The sequence below is a fragment of the Melopsittacus undulatus genome, chromosome 2, assembly GCF_012275295.1.
Source record: "Melopsittacus undulatus isolate bMelUnd1 chromosome 2, bMelUnd1.mat.Z, whole genome shotgun sequence".
Classification (NCBI taxonomy): domain Eukaryota; kingdom Metazoa; phylum Chordata; class Aves; order Psittaciformes; family Psittaculidae; genus Melopsittacus; species Melopsittacus undulatus.
In genome coordinates, this window is record NC_047528.1 from 117,865,701 (window position 1) to 117,889,795 (window position 24,095).

The 24,095-nt window shown below is 40.2% G+C and overlaps 1 protein-coding gene across 1 annotated transcript in view; it reads right to left on the bottom strand.

Moving 5' to 3' along the window:
- Positions 1-12,037: 12,037 nt before the first annotated feature.
- EPHA3 (EPH receptor A3) overlaps positions 12,038-24,095 on the bottom strand; it is a 132,738-nt gene continuing 120,680 nt past the window's right edge. Inside the window, exons 14-15 of the mRNA XM_034074459.1 lie at positions 14,193-14,348; positions 12,038-12,754 (exon numbers count right to left, since the gene is read on the bottom strand). Coding sequence (XP_033930350.1) covers positions 12,649-12,754; positions 14,193-14,348 — 262 coding nt within the window. The 3' untranslated portion in view covers positions 12,038-12,648. The remainder of the gene's footprint in view (positions 12,755-14,192; positions 14,349-24,095) is intronic.

Here is a 24,095-nt window from a genome sequence, read left to right on the forward strand (position 1 = left end):
GGTTTTTGTCTCCTTCGAGGGAGCTGCACAGCCCTTTGGCTATAGCAGCGGCCCCAGTGGGGCGGATGTGCCCTTCAGCTGCACATCCGGCACTGCACTGGGCACCACTTGGCTCTACCCAAAGGACAACTCCTGCTCTCTGTCAATGGCCACCTTCCAACACAACCCCTTCAGCTTTGCTGCATGGCAACTTTCAGGCTTTGGAGATGCTGTCACCCCTAATTTCCATGTTCTGAACGGCTGCTTTAATACAAGCGATCTAAAATGGCGGTTAATTAGCATATACTAAGAAAACTAGTGCTGACCTGAGGTGTGAGTGATGGATATTGATGACCTTCAATATGTCAGATTTTGCTCACTAACTGCCAGCAAGAGTATCAAACATATTGGAAGGCTGCATGCACTAAAAACATCCTGTTTCTGACTGTGGGAATGAAAACCCAAATCCAAACATATAGTGTATTTTTAACTCCCTGGGTTGCTGTTGCAATGTCTAAATCATCATTAAAATCTACTCTGATTACCCAGATGCAGGCAGAGGCATTCATTTTGAAACAGGACAATGAGACCAACCCAGACACCTTCTGGTTTCCCTTTTATTGTTTTTCAGAAACTCTTTTTACAAATCTTTTATTTTGTTTGTTTTGGTGTTTTTTGGGTTTTTTTTAACCCCACACAAATGTCAGAAGTTCACAGAAATAGGTAGTATCTCCAATGCAGGCTGGAGGATTTAGTCCTACAAACAGATGTGGATTAAACCAGGCAAGGGGACTGAGCTAAACCCTACTGGAACACAGAAAGGTACACAGCTCAGTGTGACAGCGCAGGTATTTTAACTACCTGGTTTTGAAGGCTGATGTCTTTCAGCCCACTGAAGAGCTCAGAGTAGATATTAACCAACTACTCTTCCAAAAATAGGCCATCAATTACCTCCCATTGCTCTGCCAAGGAGTAAACACCACACCATATAGTTGTATATCATTTATACAGTTTTATTCAACAGCATGCTTCCAACAGTAAATATATCCCACAATAACCCAAGTCATAATACATTCATAAAGTTGCTAACACACACATTTGCATAGGATTGTAACTGAAAACATACCCAAAAAAGGAGACTCCTAGAAAAACTGATGGAGCAGCAGCCTCTGAGAGCCCATCATCATGCTCCTGGCCCCACACCTTCCCACAGCCCTTGAGTTTCCCATGGGGAAGGGGATGGACAGTCTGGACCATTGTTCTTCACCATACGTGACTCTCACAACCAGGCTACCAAGGGCTCAGTGTGAGCCTGGTTTGTCCTGTGGTGATACCATGGCCTCAGTGGTTTGCATTACTTTCTGCCCTATTTCCCTCTTTCCTCAGGTAGCTCATATCACATGTGTTATCACAATACTAGCAACTAGCAAAACTAGTCCTGTTCATAGACAGGTATCAGAGCCCACATTTCACCTGTCATGAGGCTTAAGATGTGAAAAATGTTGGTATTTTAAAGTGCTGTCCCTTTTCCTGTCACTACTGTGAGTCATTGTCTTATGATGAAAATATGCTATATTATGACTCCATGGAGCAAGTGATCTGAAACTTTAATTATCACCATCTTCCTTAGTTAACTCAAGAAAAAGGAAGGTTACAGTGAGTAGGGAAGTGAAAAGTCTTTTCCCAAGCCACAGAACTTTTTATTCAAGGTTTTGCTCATCACTGATACACACTGTAATAACACAGCTTCTTGTGAAGCTCCGTTAAATGATCTTTAACAGGATGTTCTTCAAGCACACATTCAGCAAAAAACAATGCACTCGGCAGCATTGTAAGAATATATATTATTACAAGAATAAGCATTTTGTCAGCCCCTGCAGAAACGCATATGAAATTATTAGAGCTGCAAAAAAACATTTATTTCCACTTACAGAGCAAAAACTTGCCAACAAAACCAAGTTGATTGATTTTAGTTTTCATTGAGCCATCCAGAACTGCTACAGCCATCGTCTCCATGTTAAAATCTACTGCAATTTCATTTAGTAAACATTAAAGGAAACCATACAAGCAGATTCCATACTCTGAAATTTCTTGAAGCTGCAATTGCCTTGTAATAAAATCCCCCAGTGCATTGCAAAACAGGGCTGTCAAGTCATAACAGCTCTATTACAGCTTCTGCTTCAGTCCCTGCTAGTCTTTGTACAGACTGCCAAAACCTTCACCTACCCAAGGGAAGTTACATTCAACAACAGAGAAGAGGAAATTGTGCTCAGATGAGTTGTTTCTCGCACTGAACAGATTGTGCAGGTTGTTCTCTAGTTACTAAAATAGCAAGTGAGGGTGGGGGGCTGAGGGGAAGGCAGAAAAAAGCCATGGGCTGATGAGCAGCAGGAGAGCAATGTGCAATTTTGGGTTTCCCCTCTTTGCAGCTCTCATAGGATGTCAGTATTTTGTAACAATAACAAGGCAAGGCAGTGGCAGAGGGACCATACTGCATGAGAATCAGCCCTGATTCTGGCATCAGCAGTGTTAATGTCCACACTTCCAGTAAGTCTTGTTATTTGCCTGTGCCTCCATACCAGGGAAATGGGAACAATGATAATGGTCTTTCAGTCCAAAGACTTTTCAAGTGCAGTGGTAGGGAGATGTGGGCGACTATGGGTGAATCATGCAGTCTGAAGCCAAAAAGACAGAGGGTTTTCTGCCTCCATCCATGCTTCATCTGCACTGAATGACCTCTGTGAGATCCTAGCCTATTGCTTTCTCTAAAGTCTTCAGTGACTCAGGTTTCTTGACTGCTTTTGCTGCTGATACTGAAACAGAGCTGGTGTTCAAGTGAAAACTTATGAATTATTCAACAGCTACACCCATCACTATTTGTTTTTCTATTTGCTATGGTTTAATCATTTCTACCCTCTTATAACACTGACTTAAGGCACATTAGGAAGGTTGAACAGGAGGAAGAAAATCTCCAGTTGTTAAGTTACAAAGTGGGCCTGAGATCTTCCAAAATGCAGTAATGAAACCAACAAGAACCAAAGCTACTGAAGTGTTAACTAAGTGCTGCCACATTAGCTCTCCAGCACAACTGATGTACACAGAGAATGAAACTTAATGAGATGCAAATGATGTGCATTTTCCTTAATAAAGTACTCAACCACTGTTCACTGCTTTGCCTTGCCAGACTGACTGTGCCCCAACAAGGACTGTGGAGTTGTTCCTGGTAATCCACCTGGAAGCCTGATACTGAGCTTTGAGTTTGAGTCTGAATGAAGCCACATCCGTTACCATCATCCCCTGCAGCTGTTGCTTTGGGCCTTCTGCAGCTGAGAAGCAGACCTGGAAATCCCATCCCCAGCAGTGAAATAGCAGCTTTCAGACTGATCCCCAAAGGTTATGTCACTGTGGTGCATGATGCCACGGATGCAGTGGTTAGCAGGAAACCTTGCCTTCAGCTGAGCTGTCCTCATGACACACATTGGTGTGTCTGACCCAGGCAGATCAAAACAAAGAAAAACACCATTCCCTACTTAACAGGACTTTCTCTGTTTTACCTCTGGGGGTTGGATAAAGTGTGCATGGCCTAAAAAGAAAAATATGTGCACATTACTCTAAGCTTATAATGGTAGCAATAAGTCTCAGGGGTGTTTCTTCAAGTCGTGGTTGGACTTTTACAATATGCAGAACCCCCTTTTAAGACGTCTCATTCTACTTTCTCACAAATGAAAAGTGTTAGGCAATTATTGCAAGGTTGGAAATGCCACAGCCCTTAAATGACACAAGAGTCGATACATTTTTCTTCCAAGGATCTTGCACTCTTATGCTCTGCAAAGAGATTTATAATGCACTGTTCCCATTCCACATGCAAGACCCTGCACAACATCTCTGGAGAGTGTGGTAACTTTAGCCCTGTGTCCATCCTCAGGTAAGGCTAAATGAAGGAAACAGGAATGCTTCCCCTGAGCCCTCTACTTCTGCCTCTGATTTTACTGAGCTTGGTATTTTAGGTACTCAACCAGACCTTTTTTTCCTCACCTTCCCATTGGAAAATTAATCAGCTCTTCACAAACTGTAGATGAAATTTCTGACAGCTCTCATGAGCTTTTTCAGATTCTATTGTGCTGCAAGATATAGTTTTTCTCTGCATAGCAGTGGCAATCTCTGCCTCAAGATACAGGGCTAATGTTTAGCCTAAAACATTAAGTGCATTTCATATAATTGGTGATCCAAGTCCATGCAATTTTTATGGGTTAAATGTTTAAAATGTACTCCTTTATACAGAGACAGCCCTATCATAGCAAACTCAATGTGTTTCACAGTGTGACAAGAACAGTTACTTGGAGAAAAAAGTCATATCTGTTGATACAAAGACAGAATGGTAGGAATTGGTTTTGAAAGCTTCCTTTTGGGCAAGATGCTAAGGCATTTTTGACCACTGATTCACTTGGCTTTGTTCCTTTTGAGTCAGAATACTATATGGACACTAAGGACACTGATTAAGAAAGTGTCTGATCTGCAGTTCATATTGCTGCAGTAAATGCAGAAAGATTAGGAGAACATTTTCCAAGTTGATTGTTTCACTATTTTCTCACTAGATGGAAAACTTTTGTTCTGCTTTGTTTTGCACAGCATCCCTTCTTGTGCAGTGTCTGATACAATCCACAAGATCTGCTTTTTGAGAGCAGTGAGGTATTTAATCCATAATTTTAGTGGTCCCCTAGAACATACTTAGCAGCAAAAAACTATAGCCAGAATCATTATACAGTCTCATTAGAAGGCTATGTAACAGCTAATGATTGCCTATACTAAACTAAAAGATTTGGCCCAAGGAAGGAGGAAAGGCATTGACAGATACCAGTGAAAACTGGCATGCCACTGAAGCAGGTAGACTTTGTGGGGGGGAAGAGGATTCTTTCAGTGGTGTGCTTGCCATAGTTAAGAAACCTGATGTGAAGAGGGTAACTTGTATAACAGAAAGAGGTAAAAATGGGCAAAGATTTAATGCCTTTGTGTGCCAACTCCTCCTTTCCCTGAAAACCCAGACGTGCAATGACAGAACAGTTGGGAACAGATAGAAAGAAAAATGAATCAAGTAATGCCAGAAGATAAAAAAAGCTAAACAAAAAGAAGCAAGAAAACATCTCTATCTAAGACTCAGAAAGAAACTTCATTTGTTCATATTGTTTCCTACTTCCATTTGACTTCCTTGGCAGGTAGCCCAGCTCTCCATCAGTTAGAGGAAAGGAAGTTACCATCTCACATTGTTGTGGGGATTGAATTTTATTGCTGTGCTATTACAATTAGGTAAATATTAACTCAGTTAATGATGCATAGCTTTTTTAAAAAGTATATCCACCTGGGAATTGTAGATTAGTCCAGTAAAACCCCCCAAAAAACTTTTATTAGAGTGAAGGGAAGAGATTAAAACCAGTAAAATAATAAATGGCAATGCATCTTTAAAGGGGCATACTAAAAGTGGGGAACCATTACTGTTGATCAGCTGAAAAGCAGCCTGAGGGGAAGATGCATGTTTTAACACTGACCAAAGCTGCCAGCAAATGTCCAGCTAGCTGTGCAAAAAGCCACCCAGATACTGCAGGAAACATGGGAAGAACACCGAGCATCCCTCCTTTACTAGCCTGTGTGTTTGTGTGTAGGATGTCTATTCACTGTCCAAATTATGAGCTAGAGAGGCAGTACCCCTCTCAGTAACCTGTATCTCTGGTGCATTTTGATGAGGTGGTTGTGTGGGGGTTTTGTTTTGTCTTAATTTGCTTTTGGTTTGGTTTTAAGCATCATTTTAGCATGATTTTAAGCATGATTTTATTAAAATGATATCATTCTGTAGATAAAACTAATATTCTACCACTCTAATCCTAAGTGGGAGGAAATGTCTACACTGAAGGTGATTTATAGGGAAAAAAATCACAGGCAAATTTAAATGCCTGGTGGGACTCCACATAGTTAAACTTGCATGGCAAGAGATCAGAAATGGAAAGCGCAGCAAGGCAAGCAACTAACAGCTCAACTATTGAAATACCACTTTAATATATTGCTTTAGTCATCTCCCATCCTGAGTTTTGGGTTCTCTACTAGGTTAAGCTATAAGTGAGGGTGTATGGGGACTCCCCTCTGGCCAGCACAGGGAGGAGGCTGTTCTGGATGATGCCTGATGGGCATAGCAGGGGATGAAAGGAGGAAAGGGTACTGCGACACACAAAACTTCTTTGGTTTGAGTCTAATTTTGGGGCCTGTTGAACTGCATGAGGGAAGATAGGAGCTCTGAGAGTAATGAAAATGAAAAGAGTGAACTACCCTGTACAAATAAATCACTTCAAGCTGTAAACTATAACCAAGGACTTATTTCTGATGGGTAGAGAGAGAACGACAGGAAAATTAGCCTCATAGATGCTTATTTGAATCCCTGGTCAGACTATGGATCAAAGCTACCAGACCTCCATTTTCTTCTTCATCCAAACAAATCGGTTTTAGCATATATATGTTTTTTCTGGCTTCATTTCAGCTCAGTGCCTTAATATTAAATGTTATACTTTGTGCTCAAGCAAATGCAGTAAGACTAAATGCTCAGGATTTGTCCTTACGGGCCTTGTGCCAGTAGGAGAAATCCAGCCCAGTGAGGAGGACAGCATTTTGGGGTGAAGACTGCAGTCCTCCTAAGTTCAATGTTGCTTTGGCTGAGGCTCTTCACAGGTCAGCAATGAGGAGACAATGTGTACTTTGCCAGCTGAGGAGCAGCCTCAATACATAGATACTGCAGAGCTTCTTCTGGGAAGGATATGTAATATTTATTCAAGTAAAAACCAACAGGCATATTACATACAGAAGATATCTATGGGTGCTTGAGACCTCATGTCTGATGCTTTATGCCCAGACATGCTTTACTGTTGGTGCTATGTATCATGGCTTGGCGATGAATCAGTTCAGATGCAAGCTCAACATCTGCGTCCCTAAATCCCCTAATATTAGGAATATAAAACTCTGGTTATTTCACACTTTTGGCAAACATACACTTCTGAAATGGCTTAAAACAAAACTCAGTATTAATTACAAATCCATGGTGGGTAAACTGGAGCGGCTCATTTTACCAAAGAGGTTTAAAAAAACCCAGCTTTCTGATATTTTATATTTCTGATATTTTACAATTAGGAATCCTAGGATTCAGAGCAACTGAGCGATACATTCAGTTTTGCAGAGCCTGTGAGATTTACTATAGCAACTTAATGGACTAATCCAAATGTAGACACTGGCTATTCTCTTGGAGAAGTCATGGAGTCCAGGCAAGTGGAGAAGAGCAATGATCATCCTGAGCTTTAAAAAGGGGAGAAAAGCAGAGCCAGGCAATTACAGACTAGGTATGCTAACCTCAAGTACCAAGATATATATATATATATATACACACATATATATATATATACATCGCACAATACTTTTCTATGCAGCTGGAGGATTACAAGGTCTTAAGAAACCAACTAAGATTTGTCAAGAATAAACAAATCATGTCAAACTCGTCTAATTTATTTCTGTGACAGGATAATCTAAAAAGTAGTAGACGTGATTTATCTTGTCTGTAGTAAGACTTCTGGTGCTGTCCCACATGACATTCTTATGAGCTAACAGGGGAAATATGGGCTATTATGAAATCACTGTAATGTGAAAGCAGAGTGAGCTGAAAGATCCTGCGTACTGAGTATTCATTTATCAGAGGTTCTCTGGCCATCTGAAAGAAAGGCAAGACAAGGCTGTCCTTCATGTTTCTTGCTGGTCACCACTTGTATTAGTAACCTGCATGTTTATATGTGTGAATGAATCAATGTTGAGAGAAACATTTCCAGGATAAATAATTTTAAATCAGAAAAGACAAACACACTAAGAAATACACAAAGAAGTAGACCAAGGACTACAAAGGAACTGAATGCACACACACACAAATGGGGAATTACTGCCCAGGCAGTGATGGTTTGGAAAGGATCTGAGGAATTATAGTGGCTCAGAAAATGAAGGGAAGTCCATAGTATGGGTATTTGTCTGAATTAACAGGAGTTATGTGAGACAGAAGTATTTTCTGATTCCACTTGGCACTGCTTAGGCCTTTATTGAGATATCGACCTCTGGGCATCACCCTTAAAAAGTGGGAAAACGTCACTTGGACATTGCTAAAAGAAGAGCATATCCTCATTTGTGAAACAGATGTCAGCAATTATGCCTCCACATTTGAGCTGAGACATGTTCAAGGGCTGCAAGGCGTTTGCTTCGTGTGGATGCATTCTACTGCCATTCCAGAACTGGCTGTAGAATACAGTTGTACTGCTAAAATGGTATTTTACCATTTTTCAATAAGTGCGACAATTATACAACAATCACTATCCACCATGTGCTTTGGGATATAAAGCAAATACAGTGTACCCATAAGGCTAAAGGGATAGACACAAGTCAGTGTAACAGAACTACTGAAGTGAAACCTGCTCACAAAGAAAATAGTTTGCATGCTGCATAGATTAGACAAACTCAGCTGCTTCCCTGTTGTTCAAGTACAGCATCAAACTCCACTCATTAGAAGTTAAAATGATACCCTAGGTACCCACTTCAGCACAGCATGAGGCATATTGGTGTTGCTAAGAACAAGTGGATTTCAGTCCAGCTGCTGTCATTTCAAGTTAAGTCCAGTTCTGGGCAGCTCTTTCAAATGATTCTCCCCAAGAAGAACTATGCTACATTCACAGCCATAAAGTTTATCTACTTAGAGACTCCAGGACAGGATTATCATTCATTGTGTTGCACCAGTAAGCACAGTAATACACAAAAGCATGCAAAATCATTTATGGTACAGAAAGATCCTGTAACTTTACTCCTCAAGTAGCTGGTGAACATTCAAACCACTCTTACTTTTCTAGGAAGATAATTCCTGAGATTCAAACTTGAGTTGTATGTCGGCAGTTTCACACAGTCTACTTCAGTGAAGAATACAGAAACAACTTGATAGGGACATAACAAAACAGGAACAAAATATTATCTAATACAGATACTCAGAGGCAAGACATGTTCATGGGGTTAAATTACAGTAAGCAGTGGGCTTGTTTTTATTGTGTTGAAAAGTACATCTTTTACTGGATTCAACATAGTAATAAGATGAAAAGAGGTCCACTGGTGAGGGAGGAAAAAAAGCAAAGGTTTGGAAATACTTGATAACTAAAATAAATGACAGCTTTTCAATATCCCATAGGCAGGCTGTAGTAGATGATATTTTCCCACATCCACGGAGAAAGCAAAGTCTCTGACTGGTGTAAATCAGTTTAGCACAAATGGTGGTCTGTCTAGATAAAACCTGCACTACTTGTTTCTCTTAATAGATAATATAAGGTAATATCTAGCTTTCACTCCGACCTGTGTTTTAACACTCAGAATTTATCCATATTTAATTACAATTTTATCACACTTCTCTAATCAAATAAATTTACTTTGTCCTCCAAGCAATCACCTCAGTATTCCAGTATGTAAAAAATACTTTCATTATGTTTATTATAAAAATATAAATGTTTCCACTACAAATCATTTTACATTAGTAAGAGGCCATCTACAATTGCACAATATATAATCTAAATGAGTAAGTAATGCTTTGAAATACAAGTTAAAGTAAATACATATTGTCAATCAAATCACATCTATACATTACTTATTGAATGCTAAATAACAGCACAAAACTAGATATGTTAACAGAAATAAATAAAATGGAAACTATATTTAAAGATACAAACCAATAACGCGGCATGTCATTTTGTGAGCAGTTGCATTTTGCTTGATGTTGATGCAAGTTCTGTACAGGAAGATGGCCACACGAATTCTAGCATCTCTACTCCACAATGAAGAATTGTACACTGCTATGTATACATATGTACATGGGGACAGGGAGTATAGGATGTTTGCAACAGAGGCCACTTACAGTACAAATCAACTTTTGAGGGGGAGAGAAAACTAAATGTATTTTCAAACTCTCTACTACTAATAGCAAAGAAAAGCAAAACTGAGTTTCTTTTTCTCCCAAGCATCAGTGAGATTCAATCTTTTACGCTGAGCATGCTGAAACACTGGGCAAGGAACATGATATGATCCTAAGAGAAAATTGAGGGTGGTCGGTGCAGTTTTCACTTGTCATCTAAACCTCTAAGAACTGGTTCTCAGAAGCATTTCACAGATGTCTTCCCCCCACCGCAGCCCTCTCGTCCTCCCTCTCCAGCAGCAGAATGAAGCTGAAGAGAAAGGTCATGAGGAATATGTTATAAAAAGCTGTCCCCACACAGACAATGTCAGCAAATGGATTTGGGTGACTTAAATTCACTAACAATGTCAGATTTGGAGCAATCTCAAACTGAGGAAAAGAAAGATTCTGAAGAAGCTATGCAACGGATAATACAGCTTTTCTATTCAGCATTCATTTCAGGATAGGTTGTGGCAGTTAAGCATCTTCACATCTTAAGTGTTTTATTTTCATTTTCTTCAATTTCTCATTATTTCAACATAATATAAACCCCATTCCTTTTCCTTTCATAAAATATCACTAATTCTTATCCTGTGCATTTCAAATGAGTCCTTTACAGCATGCTCACTGCTAACACTCATTTAAAAAGTTTCTAAATCTGCTTCTATTCAGCAATGTGTGGTAAATGTTGTGTCTCTACATTTTCTAAGCCCTGGACCCATGAAGATCAATTTAAATGTCAATTCAGCCACACAAATCTGAGGAACTGATTCCTCCCTTACTTATAATATGCCCTATGCTACAAGGAGCTTCAAAAACCAAACCAACACAAGAAAAAAACCAACAACTGGTTACCTGCTTTTGCATGCACATTGAGAAGTGGTGTGCCATATAGTCATCTGCATCCCACACAGTCTTGGACTTTTAGGGACTCACTGTTACATCAGAACCAGTCTAGATTCCAGCATGGCAAGTTGAGAATCAGAGTGCTTTCCGTTAGTGTCCAAAGCCTAATGGCTGGTGCCTGGCATCAGATCTAGAGCATTAAGAAGCTTGCCTCTATGTAACACAAGAAATGTCTCACACTGATTTAAACCCCTCATTTTCAAAGTGAAGAGTTGTGTCTGCTCAGAAATGGGACTGATGGGCTCCAGAGAAACAGCTTAAGAGTTCACTGTTGGGAAGATGCTGAAGATGGGGGAGGGCTTTCAAATCCCAGTTTCCAGGCTCCTTTTCCCACTAGGAAATATGAATGCTCTCCTAAAGTCAGGCTCCTTTACGTTTTCTTTCAAGAAACAGGTGCCTAGGGAACCTGTGTCAGAAACTCAAGTCCCCTGCAGTATGGCAGTGCCTGGAGAGAGGTTTTTGAGCCCAGACTTAGATAAATTACATACCAAAGTCCCAGTTCACAGCTTGTCATCCTTTTAAACAAGCTACTTATCCATGGCTGCAAGTCACCATCTCAGCATAACTACCAGTGGCTGCCCACAGGGTAGTACATCTCCCAGTTCCCAGTGTCAGGAGCAGAGCCTGCCAGACAGAAGCTAGAAATGGACCATTCCCCAGTGAACTTAGAAAGCATCCTCAGTTAATGCAGGATGAAACCCTGACTCTCTTTTTATGTTTGCTAGACAAATCTCCCATTTGAGAACAGGGGTCCTTATTCTGATGGGAAAGCAGGCCTTTGGGAAGTAAATGAGATGTGCGTGCCTGACCAGGGCAAATACTGATCCTGAGATCAATAAGCACACAACTCTGCCAAAACTCAAGCCTGGGTTACAATACCCTTACAGCAAATGGGAGGTATCTCAATAAGTCCAGATGCTCTGTCTAGTGTCATTCACGTATGATGTTATGAGTATAAAATAATCTAGTAATTAGCCCTCAGATGACTTCTCAGGTTGAACTAATGAACTTCTGATAACATTTGGCACTTGGCAATAATACAGCCAGGTTAAGGTATTTAAGTATAAATATAAACAATAATGGGAAAAAAACCCCAAAGGAAATAAATAAGTCTTTTAAAAATTAAGACTTGTTGTATTTAAATGAACACAATTAGGGAAGCTAACATAATGGCAAAATCTTTTGTCAACTAATGCAAAGCCACTACAAACTTTATTTCAGTGTTCCCTTCTGAAGTGGAAATAGCATGTTACAATGACATTATAGTAAATATGGCCAGACAGGTTGTGAGGTATTGTCCTCTATTTTCCTTGCTTTTAAAGAAATAAAATACCTGTTACAGATCTCTTCTGTATAAAAATACTGCAAGTCTTTCTTTCTTCTTGTTTGCTGTATAGATCAAATACACAGCTTTGATGTCCATGGGTTTCTCGTGTTATTCAGTCACTTAATATTCAAATGGCTCTAGGTTTTAGGATCACTGGTTTTTACTTGGAAGGATTTTTACATATTTTCTTTTGAGATTTACTATCTGCATTAACAGTCAGTCAAGAGCACCCACCCTTTAGGATTAACAGATAGAAAACAAGTTCGCTCCTATTTTTAAGGCATTAAATACTCAACATTTGAGTATCTTAGTGGGTTTGAAATATCAACCATTAGGTTTCCACAGCTGTTGCAAAGAACTCCTTTAAATTCTGTTTATCAGCCATCCCTTTTGACCGGTGACACAACTTTTCTTCTCTCCTGAGCAACAACATTTTGGTACCTTACACAGGAACAGGGCTGTTCTTTGTATGAGTTTCTAGAGCTTTGATACTGCTCACAATCTTCTTTTGGGGCCCCACAACTGTAACACCAACTTTCTTCATGTCACTGGAAAAAAAAGAGAAGATGCATCGGTTTCAGCATACTGTCTGTGTTTCCCAGCAAACAACAATCAACTCGGTCATCTTATACTGCTGCAGTGGAGAAGCCCTCCAGGTATGATGGTATTGCTGAAAAACAAGCTCTGGTACAGAAAATACTGAGACATTGTATGAAAACACCAGGAGGCAGGGAAAAAAAGGAGTAAAAACTCATTTAGCCTTTTTGTGTTTGCTTACCTGGAAGGAAAGACAATGAAACAGTGTTCTCCAGTGATACAGGCACTGGGATTTAGGGGCAAGGGGCTCAATTCCAGGCCAGCTGCAATCTTGAGCCTCTCTAACATCTCAAATCCCTATCAGGCTTTTCCTGAGCAGTGCTGACATCTCACTATCATGTGCTGAGCCCTCTGAACGGTTGTCTTAACTCTGGTATCAGCTTTGAAATTAACAGCTGCATGGCCAAGATTCCAGCATCTACCCTGTTCTTCACCTCTCAGTTCTCCAGGCTGCCCAATCCCTTCGTTCCTTCCACAACACACAAGTGGCTTAACACTTGTGAAGGGATAATGAACCAGTGGCTCACAGGAAATAGGGCATTCCTAGAGGTTTTCTGCACTGTCCCCAAAGGGGGTTATAAAAAGGCATTATCAGGCTTTTTCTAGTTGCAATAATACAATACTTAACAGCACTGATGGGTTTAACTCTCAGTACCACAGCTGCTGCTTAAAAAACAGTTGTGTACCCAGCTAGCCCAACAGGGAATCAAGGTTTCCTTTGGCACTAGGTTCATAACTGTACTTGATGTCTTTTCAGGTGCAGGGAGAACACTACCCTGGCTCTTCCTTATGACCAGGACAAAGATGGATTGCATTTCAATGTAATAAATTTGCAAGTTGTAAATTTCCAAGTTTAGCATGTTTAAATGTCAAAACAGGAGGCAGGAGGGGATTCAGCCTCTATGTATTAGCATGCAGGAGGAAAACAGCTACAAAGAGCTTGCTTTGTCTCACTTGGTTTGATGGAATACGGGATGAGATGTAAAGGAAAGTTTGCCACACATGCTAGTTGTAGGGAAATCCTGATATAAAAGGCTGAATATAAAAACATCAATAGAGAAACCCTGAGTGAAAGAAAAACGATGCTGTTATACCACAGGATGCATGGTGCTACTGTGGCAGAAGAAACTGGGAAATTCCTTGTCATCAATGAGAACAAGTTATGGGATTGTGTCCTTCACACAGTCACCAGAGCATCTAGGTTTCCTGCATGTGTATTGCAACTGTAACGATAATTTATATTTGCCTCTTAAAATGTAGGAATATAATGGAACAAATGTAAGGATATCCAGTAAAAACTCCCCATACAACCACTACTGTTATACTTCTGGTTAAACTTGTACTGCCAGCCACGCTAGTGAAGAAGAGCTGTAGTCAAGTCAAACTTACTCTGTAGAAATCTTGGCTATTGTATCACAGGAACTGTATTCCACGCCTGTGAAAATGTCTTTGCACTGCCCTGTCCGAAAACCATTGAGCCAATCACCCGTGGTGCGGAAGGCTGAAATGTCAATGTTACTTTGGTCCAGGAGAAGATTTGATGGCCTGAAATAAAGAAAGGAATGCAAGGAAAGTTAAGAGAGCAGAGATACATATGGATTTATTTTGTGTCTAAACTTAGCGCTGGCAGGAGCTTCCAGGCTAGACATAGTTTTTCTATGCATCTGTGGAAGTTATCTGCTGCTGAAGCAACCACATGTACTTATGCTGGCAGCTCTGATGAACACGGCATAATCATCTTGCTTAAGAGCACCAGCTTCTCATGCCGATGTTTAAGTCACTGAAGCATCACCAATTCATGAAGCATATTGCTACCTTACAATTCAATGTGTGAAGAATTTTCCATATTGCAACTGGCAAGAAATGACTGCTCCCATATTGATCCAGAAATTCAATTCTGTCTGCATTGAATATTCCTGGTTTTGTGGCCTTGAGAGCATACTGTAACTTCTTATTTGAGAGCATCAAGACTAAAAGCAAATGCCAGGCCTTGCCTATGAAGTCACTAGAGTCAGGTTCTAACATACATAATTTTAGCCATCTAAAAATACCACAAATAAGCCTAGCTAGTTCTCTGGACTATTGTTTCAGAGCATGGACAGACACATACATTTCCAGGCATGAGGTTTTTCCTACCTGAAACAGGTCTTCCAGGCAAACAGCTTGGAGGACACACTCAGCTCTCAGATAGGTGAACGTGTTCTCAGCTGTTCCACCTCATTGCCTTGCTATCTTATTGTAAGGGATGTTAGAAGCCCCTGAATATGATCAGTAATTTCTTTCTACTGACAAGAGATCTTACTGATTCTAGTCACCTTCCTCTCTTAGTGCTAATTAGTCCAATAATGGCTTCCTCAACTAGTCAGATGCTATTAGAGACATCAACTCTTATTTCTGATTTTCCCCTCCACTGATAATCATATGTGTACACTGGACAGCTTTCAGCCCCCATTCAGAAACATATGTGCTCCATTTTAAATGCAATGTCTAAGGTGTCCACCTCAGGCTTAAAGCTAAGCATGTGCTTAACTGTGCTACTGTGATAGTGCACAGTAGCACAGGAGACTGAGCTAGAGGATGTTGAAAGCAGTTATCACTGCAGCTTTACAGTCTATTTGCTGCCCCACAGTTCTTTTTCCCTGTGGTTCTAGTGAAACATCACTTGCACAGGAGTTCGACTACTACAGTCAAATCCATCTGATGTCACTTTTGTCACTGGGAAGAAGTGAAAATGAGAGGTGGTTAGACTAACACCATAATTTAAAGGCAGTGATTACACAGTGCAAAGGGTACTTGACAGCTGCTAGTACTGGAGAAGTGATCTGGATTGTAAAACACCCTCTTCACCCCAACCCAAGCCATCTCTGAGCACCGGACAAAAGAAATGGGGAGAGATTGTAAAGGTACCAAAGAGAACAAAGTAGTTAAATACCAGTAAATTTAAGCTCATAAGCAGCCTGGAAAACCCAAGCAAAACTTCATCATCCCAACAGAAGCTTTTATTAAGTTTGAGATCAGCAGCACTGCAATAGTACCCTTAGTAGAAATAGTATAACAACATAGTAAAGCTGTACCCTCGCAGTACACATGATTTTCAGTGGAATCAGGAGATGCCACATCAATTATACCAAGACTTCTACCTTTGAAGAAAAGAACAATATAGCTTTACAAAACACTAACTTTTGGTATTGGCTACATACTAAACAGTGCCTTGTACTTCTGATGCTTCACCAATTGTTATCAATCAGTTGATTTCTTTCAGGTTCAGAAAATTACTTTATCTTTTTGCCTGCTGTGATTGCAGGCCAGAATTAAAAATGCTTCAAGATCTTAACTTCAAAACCACAAATGGACATAACATCACTGAAGATTCACCATCAATGTTCACCAGGTCTCCAAGCAGCAGTATCCCTCACAGGACACTTTTCACCTGACTACCTTCCCTCCAGAGCCCCAGCCATGACAAGGAGCTGCTGCAAACGACCATGATCACCAGCACTAACTATGGACCTCACATCCTGAGAGCAGCTGCAGATGGAAAGGAAAGAGGCAAATGACACTAGAAACCTGCTCTGTCCCCAAAACACTAAAGAAGGGAAAGCACAGCATGGCCACAGAGACGCAAAGGGCGAGCTGAGGACAGAAGCTGCAGCACACTCCAGGTTACTGTTCTCATCTTAAAACCAGATCTTAGGCACCTTTGTGACACAAAGCTTTAAACACTCTCCAGTTAAAGGCTTAGGTTTGATAATCAGGTCCAAAACAGTCTTATTCAGTAGCTGTACAGCCTGCATCTCCCTGACTACTGTTTATTCCAAGAAGAGCCAATGCTTTTTATTTATAGCTTTCTTGGTATAGCATCTGGAATCCCAAGGCATTTATTAAGAGTATTTATGAAGTGCTCTTAGTGATAAAGCATAGAGACTTATTCTTTTCCAAGCCTAGTATGTCTTTTTAACCTAAATCCGATAAAGCAAGGCCTGACTCAAGAATCACTAATGAAAAAAAAAGTATAAACAAGTTGAAATAGAACAGGTCTCTAGGATTAGGAATTAGAATGGCCCAAAAGAGCTTTTATGTTTATTACTTGGATCAAAGCATCATCGAGACAAAAAATATGACCTAATTTTAATGCAAGTGACCTCAGAATAACCAGCACTGTAAAGTATCATTTTTCTCCTTGTAGGATTCCAAAGAAAAATTAGTTACTTTCCTCCTCAGAGAGGACATCTGGACAGTTTATCAATGAACAGGAATTTGTCTCACTCCGAAGAGCCTGTGATGTCTCCTCACATGCACCAGGGGAAAGCTGGGCTTTCAGAGCATCTGCACACATAGGCAGATTTTTCCCCCTGACCCAGCCCCTAGACAGAAGGTCTGACCATGAAATTTATGGTCTGGGTGATGTGCGCCATGAGCTCACGCTTTCCTAGACAAATGAGATGGGTTGCAATCCGTGCAGCTGTAAACGATGTCCTGCAGGGTTCCACCTGATCTTTTACAGCTTTTCATAAATCAGTACCTACCAGCTTCAGAAGAGAGTCATTAAAAAGAAATCATGGAAATTACATGTTTGCTCAGGGGAAGTGAAATGGAACATTTCCCTCTGTCTTGTCTTTTCTTCTTTCCCCTCTTTGTTTTTTGGGACTCTTTGTACTTTGTTGCTTTGACCAACAACAATATACCCCATCACGTTGTCTTTTGACAGTCATGGAAAGCCATTCTGTCCTGTTCATGCTGACTGTGTGCCTATCTACAGAACTTTATTTACTGACATGTGGTGCACTGAGAAAAACCAGCAAGACGCAGGTTAGAGAGACAAATTTAACAGCAAGGCACCAGTTACAAAATACCCTGTTGCTGAAAGCTTCCTCTGGATGTGCTCATTATGTTAACAGTTGGAATTAACCTTTGAGTCATCTGCAGTAGCAAGAAGAACTATAGTTTGTTATCATTATTAGCACAGCCTTTTGTGGCAACACAGGGAAACTTATGCTGCACCATCTAGTAACGACCAAGACACAGAAGATGTCATTAGAACCATTCCCAACACAGCATGAAAACCTCATCTCTGATAGGTTGCTGCCTGGCAAGAAAGGGGTAACATTTACATTAACTTGTAAAACCCAGGAACCGAGGCAAATGAAAGGAAAATATCCTTCCACTTCTGCATAAGGGGCAGCATTCTGCAAATACACAGAGGACTTGTGTACATCTGATCCTGGACTCTTATTGCAGTAGCCTCTTTCTTTCCATCCTTTCCTTCACACAATACAACCAATCTTAAGTTTGTAAATCAGCACTTCCTCTTCTGCAATCAATTTCTTTTAAATGGGAAAGCATTTAAAAATCATAAAGTAATTTCCTGTGGCAAATTCTAGGTAATTATAGCCTGATTTTCTAAAGTGGAATTGCTCCCTAGGAGGGAGCCAGGCCTTGTTTGAACACAAATCCTATGTGCTTTATGATTATGGCAAGCTAAAGCACAGAATTCAGGTCTAACAAGAAGGGTATCTCCTATTTCAAGAGGAAAATAAACCCAAAAACAACACATGGCATACAAAGCAAACTTCAGTTTTATCTTCTGCCTCAAGCAGTATCCTAAGTACACATGTGTATTAACAGGAGACTAGTAAATAAATGACATACCAAGGAGAAGTAGTCATTGTGTTTACTTGATTATCCCTGGACCTTAAAGATAAGAATCTTTGGAGTTCCACATCTTCATACTAATCTTTAAGGCACTCTTAGCAAAATCTGCAACTTAAGTCCTAAAATACATTTCAACTCCTAGGGTGACATTTGCTTTTCCCAAGGGGCTACACATGATGCATGCACACCCTCAGAATAAGGAGGTCCTGACTACTCTTTGAAGTTAAGAGAGCTGAAGAAATGAAGAGGGATAACACAAATAACCAACAGGGAAAAGAATGCAGGTGAGCCTGATGGCCTTCTGCAAAGAACTAAACCTCTCTAGACATCATCCTGCACTTATCTTCTAGCTCCATGTTGCCTGCTGGCAAAAAAAACACAGCTTGCTCTAGGATAAAGCACAGGTAAAATGTCAGCTGCCACATAGGTCAGTCCTTCTGCCTTCCCTACTCCTTTAGAACATGCTTTTCAATGGGCTTATATCCTTTCAGTGTCCCAGTGAGGTAATAAATCATATGGCTCTAGGTATACCATGCTCCTCAATTTTACTTGTTCCCACCACCAAACCACTGAAGACAAAAACACCAGCACACTGCTGACATGGTTTTCTTTTCCTCATCATACAGCTTAAGCCGTGCTTTTAAGCCACAAAAGCAACATCACATGGCCACTTCCTGGGATTCCTAGCTGGCCCAGAGACAGACCCTTAACAGCAATCAGTCATTATTGTTAGGACAGTCTACAGGCTCTTTACAAGCGGGAGAGAAAAATGCCTCCGAGAGCTCTTAAAATGCTTTCCTGGCTCTTGCATCTCCCTTTTGGTGTACATGATTTGCCCTTACATCTCACATTTGGCCGCATTGTAAATTCCTACAGCCTTTTGCAGCGGTGTTCGCAGCATCAGGCAATGGCTCTGTGCCGTTTCTTTACCAGCATTTCCAGCGCAGACCTGCCATTAACTCTAACGAGGGCTTCACATTGTAAACCCAGCACATGGAGCTGAGAACAGCAGAACAAACCCCCCCTCGAAATCACAGGGAGCAGCAAACGCTCACGATTGGGCCACCCGCTGATGCTACCATTGGAATTATACAGTACCCAACCCGGTCTGCAGTGAATTCTCGTCTGAGCTTCACCAGCAGAGTCAAATTAGAGGTGTGAAACTGCAAATAGATGTTTTACTGTCCCAGTTAACAGCGAGCGCCAGCGACTGGGAACTTTGAAGGAACAATGGTCTATTCGTGTCTGCCTCAGGCATGGTATTAATGACTGCTGGGAAAAGGCAGGTGAAAATAGGGTTTTTCTGCCTCTAGCATGCTAACTAGCTCAAGTCCCTAAAAATCTCCTCAATTTAAGCCCCGGATTCCTCACCCAACCCAAAATACGATGAGACACCAAGGAATATAATTTAATCTTCCATTTGACTTCATAGTAAAGTTTCCCCCCTCCTCCATAAATTCACTATTTTATGTTTCACAGACTTCAGAAAAGAGAGCTAGCATTGTAAGCTTACATTACTTGAATTCTTTTACAGCAAGAAGTCCATTTTAGGTCACGGATTATATTGTTGCTGGGTTTTGAACGAGGCTAAATATTCACACGTAGGCTTGCATTACACAGCCTTCGGCCAAAACCAGACTGGGTTGTTAGCGCCTGGACAACCTCAAAACATAAACCCTCTCTGAAATGCTCCAAGTAAAACTGAAATCTCCTTCCTTCATCTCTCTAGTCTAGAAGGTCCTAATAGGGACAAGCAAACAACACTCAAGCAGGTCAGCAATGAATGTCAAGCATCTGAAGCCTTCTGACCTGAATGGCAACACAAGAGAACACTTCAACAAAATGTTCAGCCAACAGAAATAGTTGTTTTGTTGCAAATATTATTGTAAAAACAGGGCTCGAATTATGCTGCATAATAAAGCAGCCTGAATTTTTTATTTGACCTGTTCACTGCTCCTTTTGAGCTTAATTTCCATAGATACCCTACCAAGCTAGTGTATTAGAGAGTTTCCACTGAATCATCAGATTTTAAGTGGAAACAAACTTTGTGAGAACCAAACTTAGATTTTACATTGCAAATGATGCCTCTGGACATTGAGAGCAAGTATTACACTTGACACCGCTGAGAGCAACACAATAACGGGCAACAAAGCACATGCTTAGCAGGGAATACTCGCAACTAACTACCCACAAACAACAGATCCTCCTGAAATTGCTCTGGTGAATAATTCAAACACCACATCCAAGTCAAGGAAACCAGGATAGGGTTGTAAACAACTTGCTAATAAGTGAAAGAACACGCAAGGAATTATCTATACGCATTTTCACGTTCATATTTTCACCAGGAAAAGTAACTGCCCCTGGCCCCTACATTTCCTGGACTATATTAAAAGAATTTCAGCTATGCTTTTTCTGAAAATAAGCAGTTTTCTTGATTTTTCCTAGCCTTTCCTGCTTTCAATAACAATAGCAATAGAATTTGCATTATAAATGCAGAACTTTGACACATTAGAGATCTGAAACCAAATTTACCACCAGTGCTGCAGTACAATCCAGAATAATGCCTTTTTTTCCTTTCCAATATAGTTACATACTTTGAATCAGCTTTTGACTTCATATGCATATTCAGAAATCCCACCCTTTGCAACACTTAGCATTTATAGTGTTATCCACAGCAGATGAGTGGACTAAAATGAATGCTTGACATTACAAATGACAAAAGAAAGCTCTGTTTCAGAAGCTTCTATACGTTAGAGCATAAAATCAGTTTTTCCTTCTTTAAAAGTTATCTTAAACTGAAGGACTGACTGAAAGCCACTTGGCTGGCTGATGCTGCAAGCAGTGCTTGGAGAGCAGAGGGAGGTGTCTATGAAGTGCAAGAGTGTCCTGTCTCTATTATGAAACCAATTGGCTTTACTGAAGCTTACTGCCTTTGCTGAACATGCTCTGTCTTTTCCATGTATTTCATACTAAAGGTAGTGCCATGCCAGAAGAAACAGATGCTGAATCCTATTAACAGCTACTGGTTAGCCTGTAAGTAACACCTTCATCTTCAAAGATTTGGGGCAAACTTGCTAATTAATCCTCCTGTGTGGAAGGTAATTTAAATTGTCAGAGACATAGAAAAGCCAGCTAAACAAAATAACAGTTTTAAGCCCAAATAACACAGCTGCCTTTGAAATGATAACATCTTCCGAAGACATGCTAAAGACTTCTCCATGTCACATGCTTGGGCTAGATATGAACAGTGAATGATGAATGTCCCATTAAAACCTGCTGTCTCTGAGACCCTCCTCCCAATTTGCAATGCAAACTAAGTACCTGTGAAGACCCAAAGAAACTAACAAAACTGTCAGCTGTTAATTCTAAGTGACTGGAAAATAATGATCTTTGCTACAAGGAAGAGGATCAGCTTTTGATTTTCTGCATTTGATATACCAGACAAATTCTTGCAGTCCTTGCACTTAGATATAACTATTAATACAGCCAGAAATACACACCCAAATACAGGGCCACAGACCACTTAATAAGGATAAATCCTGAATTCTCAGCTGGTTTTCTCCCCTTATTTGCAATATAATTCTTTCCTCCTTTCCTAAATATGTGCTTGCAGTATTAGAAAGAACACCCCAGTGATTTTCACTTTACCAAAAGGTTATACAGAAACAAAAGCAAATACAGAAGCAGGTTGGGTTTTTTCATGTGGATTCCTTGATAGTCTTGAAAGCAATTGGAGACCTCACAGAAATCCAGAATTTCTATAAAAATCGTGTGTTGGAATTAAACACATTTTTCATTTTATTTTTAAATAATTTTTCTTAGCAGATGTTGTGGATTAACTAGACTATTCCCATTTTATAGCAAGCTCATGAAGACTAAGGGACTTGAGTCACACCTACATCACAGATGTGAACATACACAGCAGTTACAGGAAAGCTGCCATAATACCATATCACAAGCCTTATATCTCAAAGTCACACTATCCTCCAACAGCTTAATTCACTTTGGGACACAGAAATGCTTTAAATGTATTTCTAATTATACACTGTGTTTTCAGTATCTTTGTTTCGAATGGCTGTGTAAGAGTAAAATTCATATATGTAAAATGGTAATAGACTTTGTAATTCTAGAGAGCCGTCATAGATATATATTACATATATAATCCTGATCTTTTACATATATGTATGATCAGAATCAGAAATATAGATAAGAAAAAAACCCCAGAAATATAAATAAGTGGAAAAAGAAAAAGAAACAAAGAAAATGAAATGTTAGGAGTATGTTTAAGATTTGTAGTGTATATAAAGTATTTCCAGTTGCGTGACTCTTGGGTTACCTTTCTCCCCCCATATAAATGAAACAGCAACTAATAAGCCCTTTCAGACCACAACCTCACCAACTGGCTAGCAGGTGGGTGAAGTGATTCTGTCTCTCCTACTCAAGTTGAGAAAACTTTCCATCTGCTTTGTATCTGCACGAAACGTTCACAAATGTGGATTAATACACAGTGGACTAAAGAACCATAAACTCAAGGAGAAAAATAATGAACTTGATCAAAACTGGAAGAACTATGAACTCACTTCCACCCTAAAGATATCCAAACAACCTAAGGACTCTGTTATGCTCAGAAAACAGGAAAGAACAGCAAGACATAAATCAAGTAAAAACATCATGAGGTTATGCTTTAGGAAACTGCATGACTTGTATCATTGCTTGTGTATCGAGTTCTGTACCTACAGCCTTTTACAGAACTAGGTAACTCCAGGCAGCCTAAAAGGCACAAAACACTCATGTGCCCATAACCAGCACAAGTCTTGCTAGCAAGAGCTTAAGGTGTCCACCTGATTAACAAGTGAGTTTTGACAGGTAAGAAATAAATCAGCCATTCTCTGTACTTGACAAGGAATAGAAAAGGAATTTTCATGTGAATGTGAGATGAAACATTACACCAGGAAAGGTATTACAAAACATTTGCTGTGCTGAGGTTACAAAACCCTTTTGTCAATGTAATGTTCACATGCAGGTAGAATGGTCTGCAAAGAGATGATCAATAAGGATAAAAACAATCCCTCGGGTACCAAGAAATGATTAGATGCCATGGAGTGGCCAGAGGGGATAGAAAACTGAAAGGGAAATACAGAACTGAAGACTTTTACTTCCCTCCTGTATTCCTATGAGGCATTAGTATAAAACGTGCCTGGGCTACGGCCTGGAATCAGATGTACAATCAAGCACATAGAGATCCTTCAGTTGGAGTCAGTTAACAGTAACGTATCGCAGGACAAGGATATCCTATGCACCTCCAGCAATGTGTTTTTAAATAAGATACAACAGTGCTGTGACTATTTTAAACAAACATCAGTCCTAAAATCTGTAAGAAGAGACAGGCTTTGCTTCTGCAACAGACATCGTCAGCTTAAACATTTTTCCTGACCAAGTATATTCTGAACACCTTTCAGCACATGGTGGGCATAAAGCTTCAGCATTCTTCCAGTAGCACCACAGACATGGGTAAAAGAGAGCTGGGACCTCTATAATGTAGATTAATTGCTTATTACAGGTATGAGGAGAGGTGCTGTGGGAGTACTACAGCCTCAAATAACAACTGAGAGCAGACGTTTGAGCCAGTGTAACCCCATG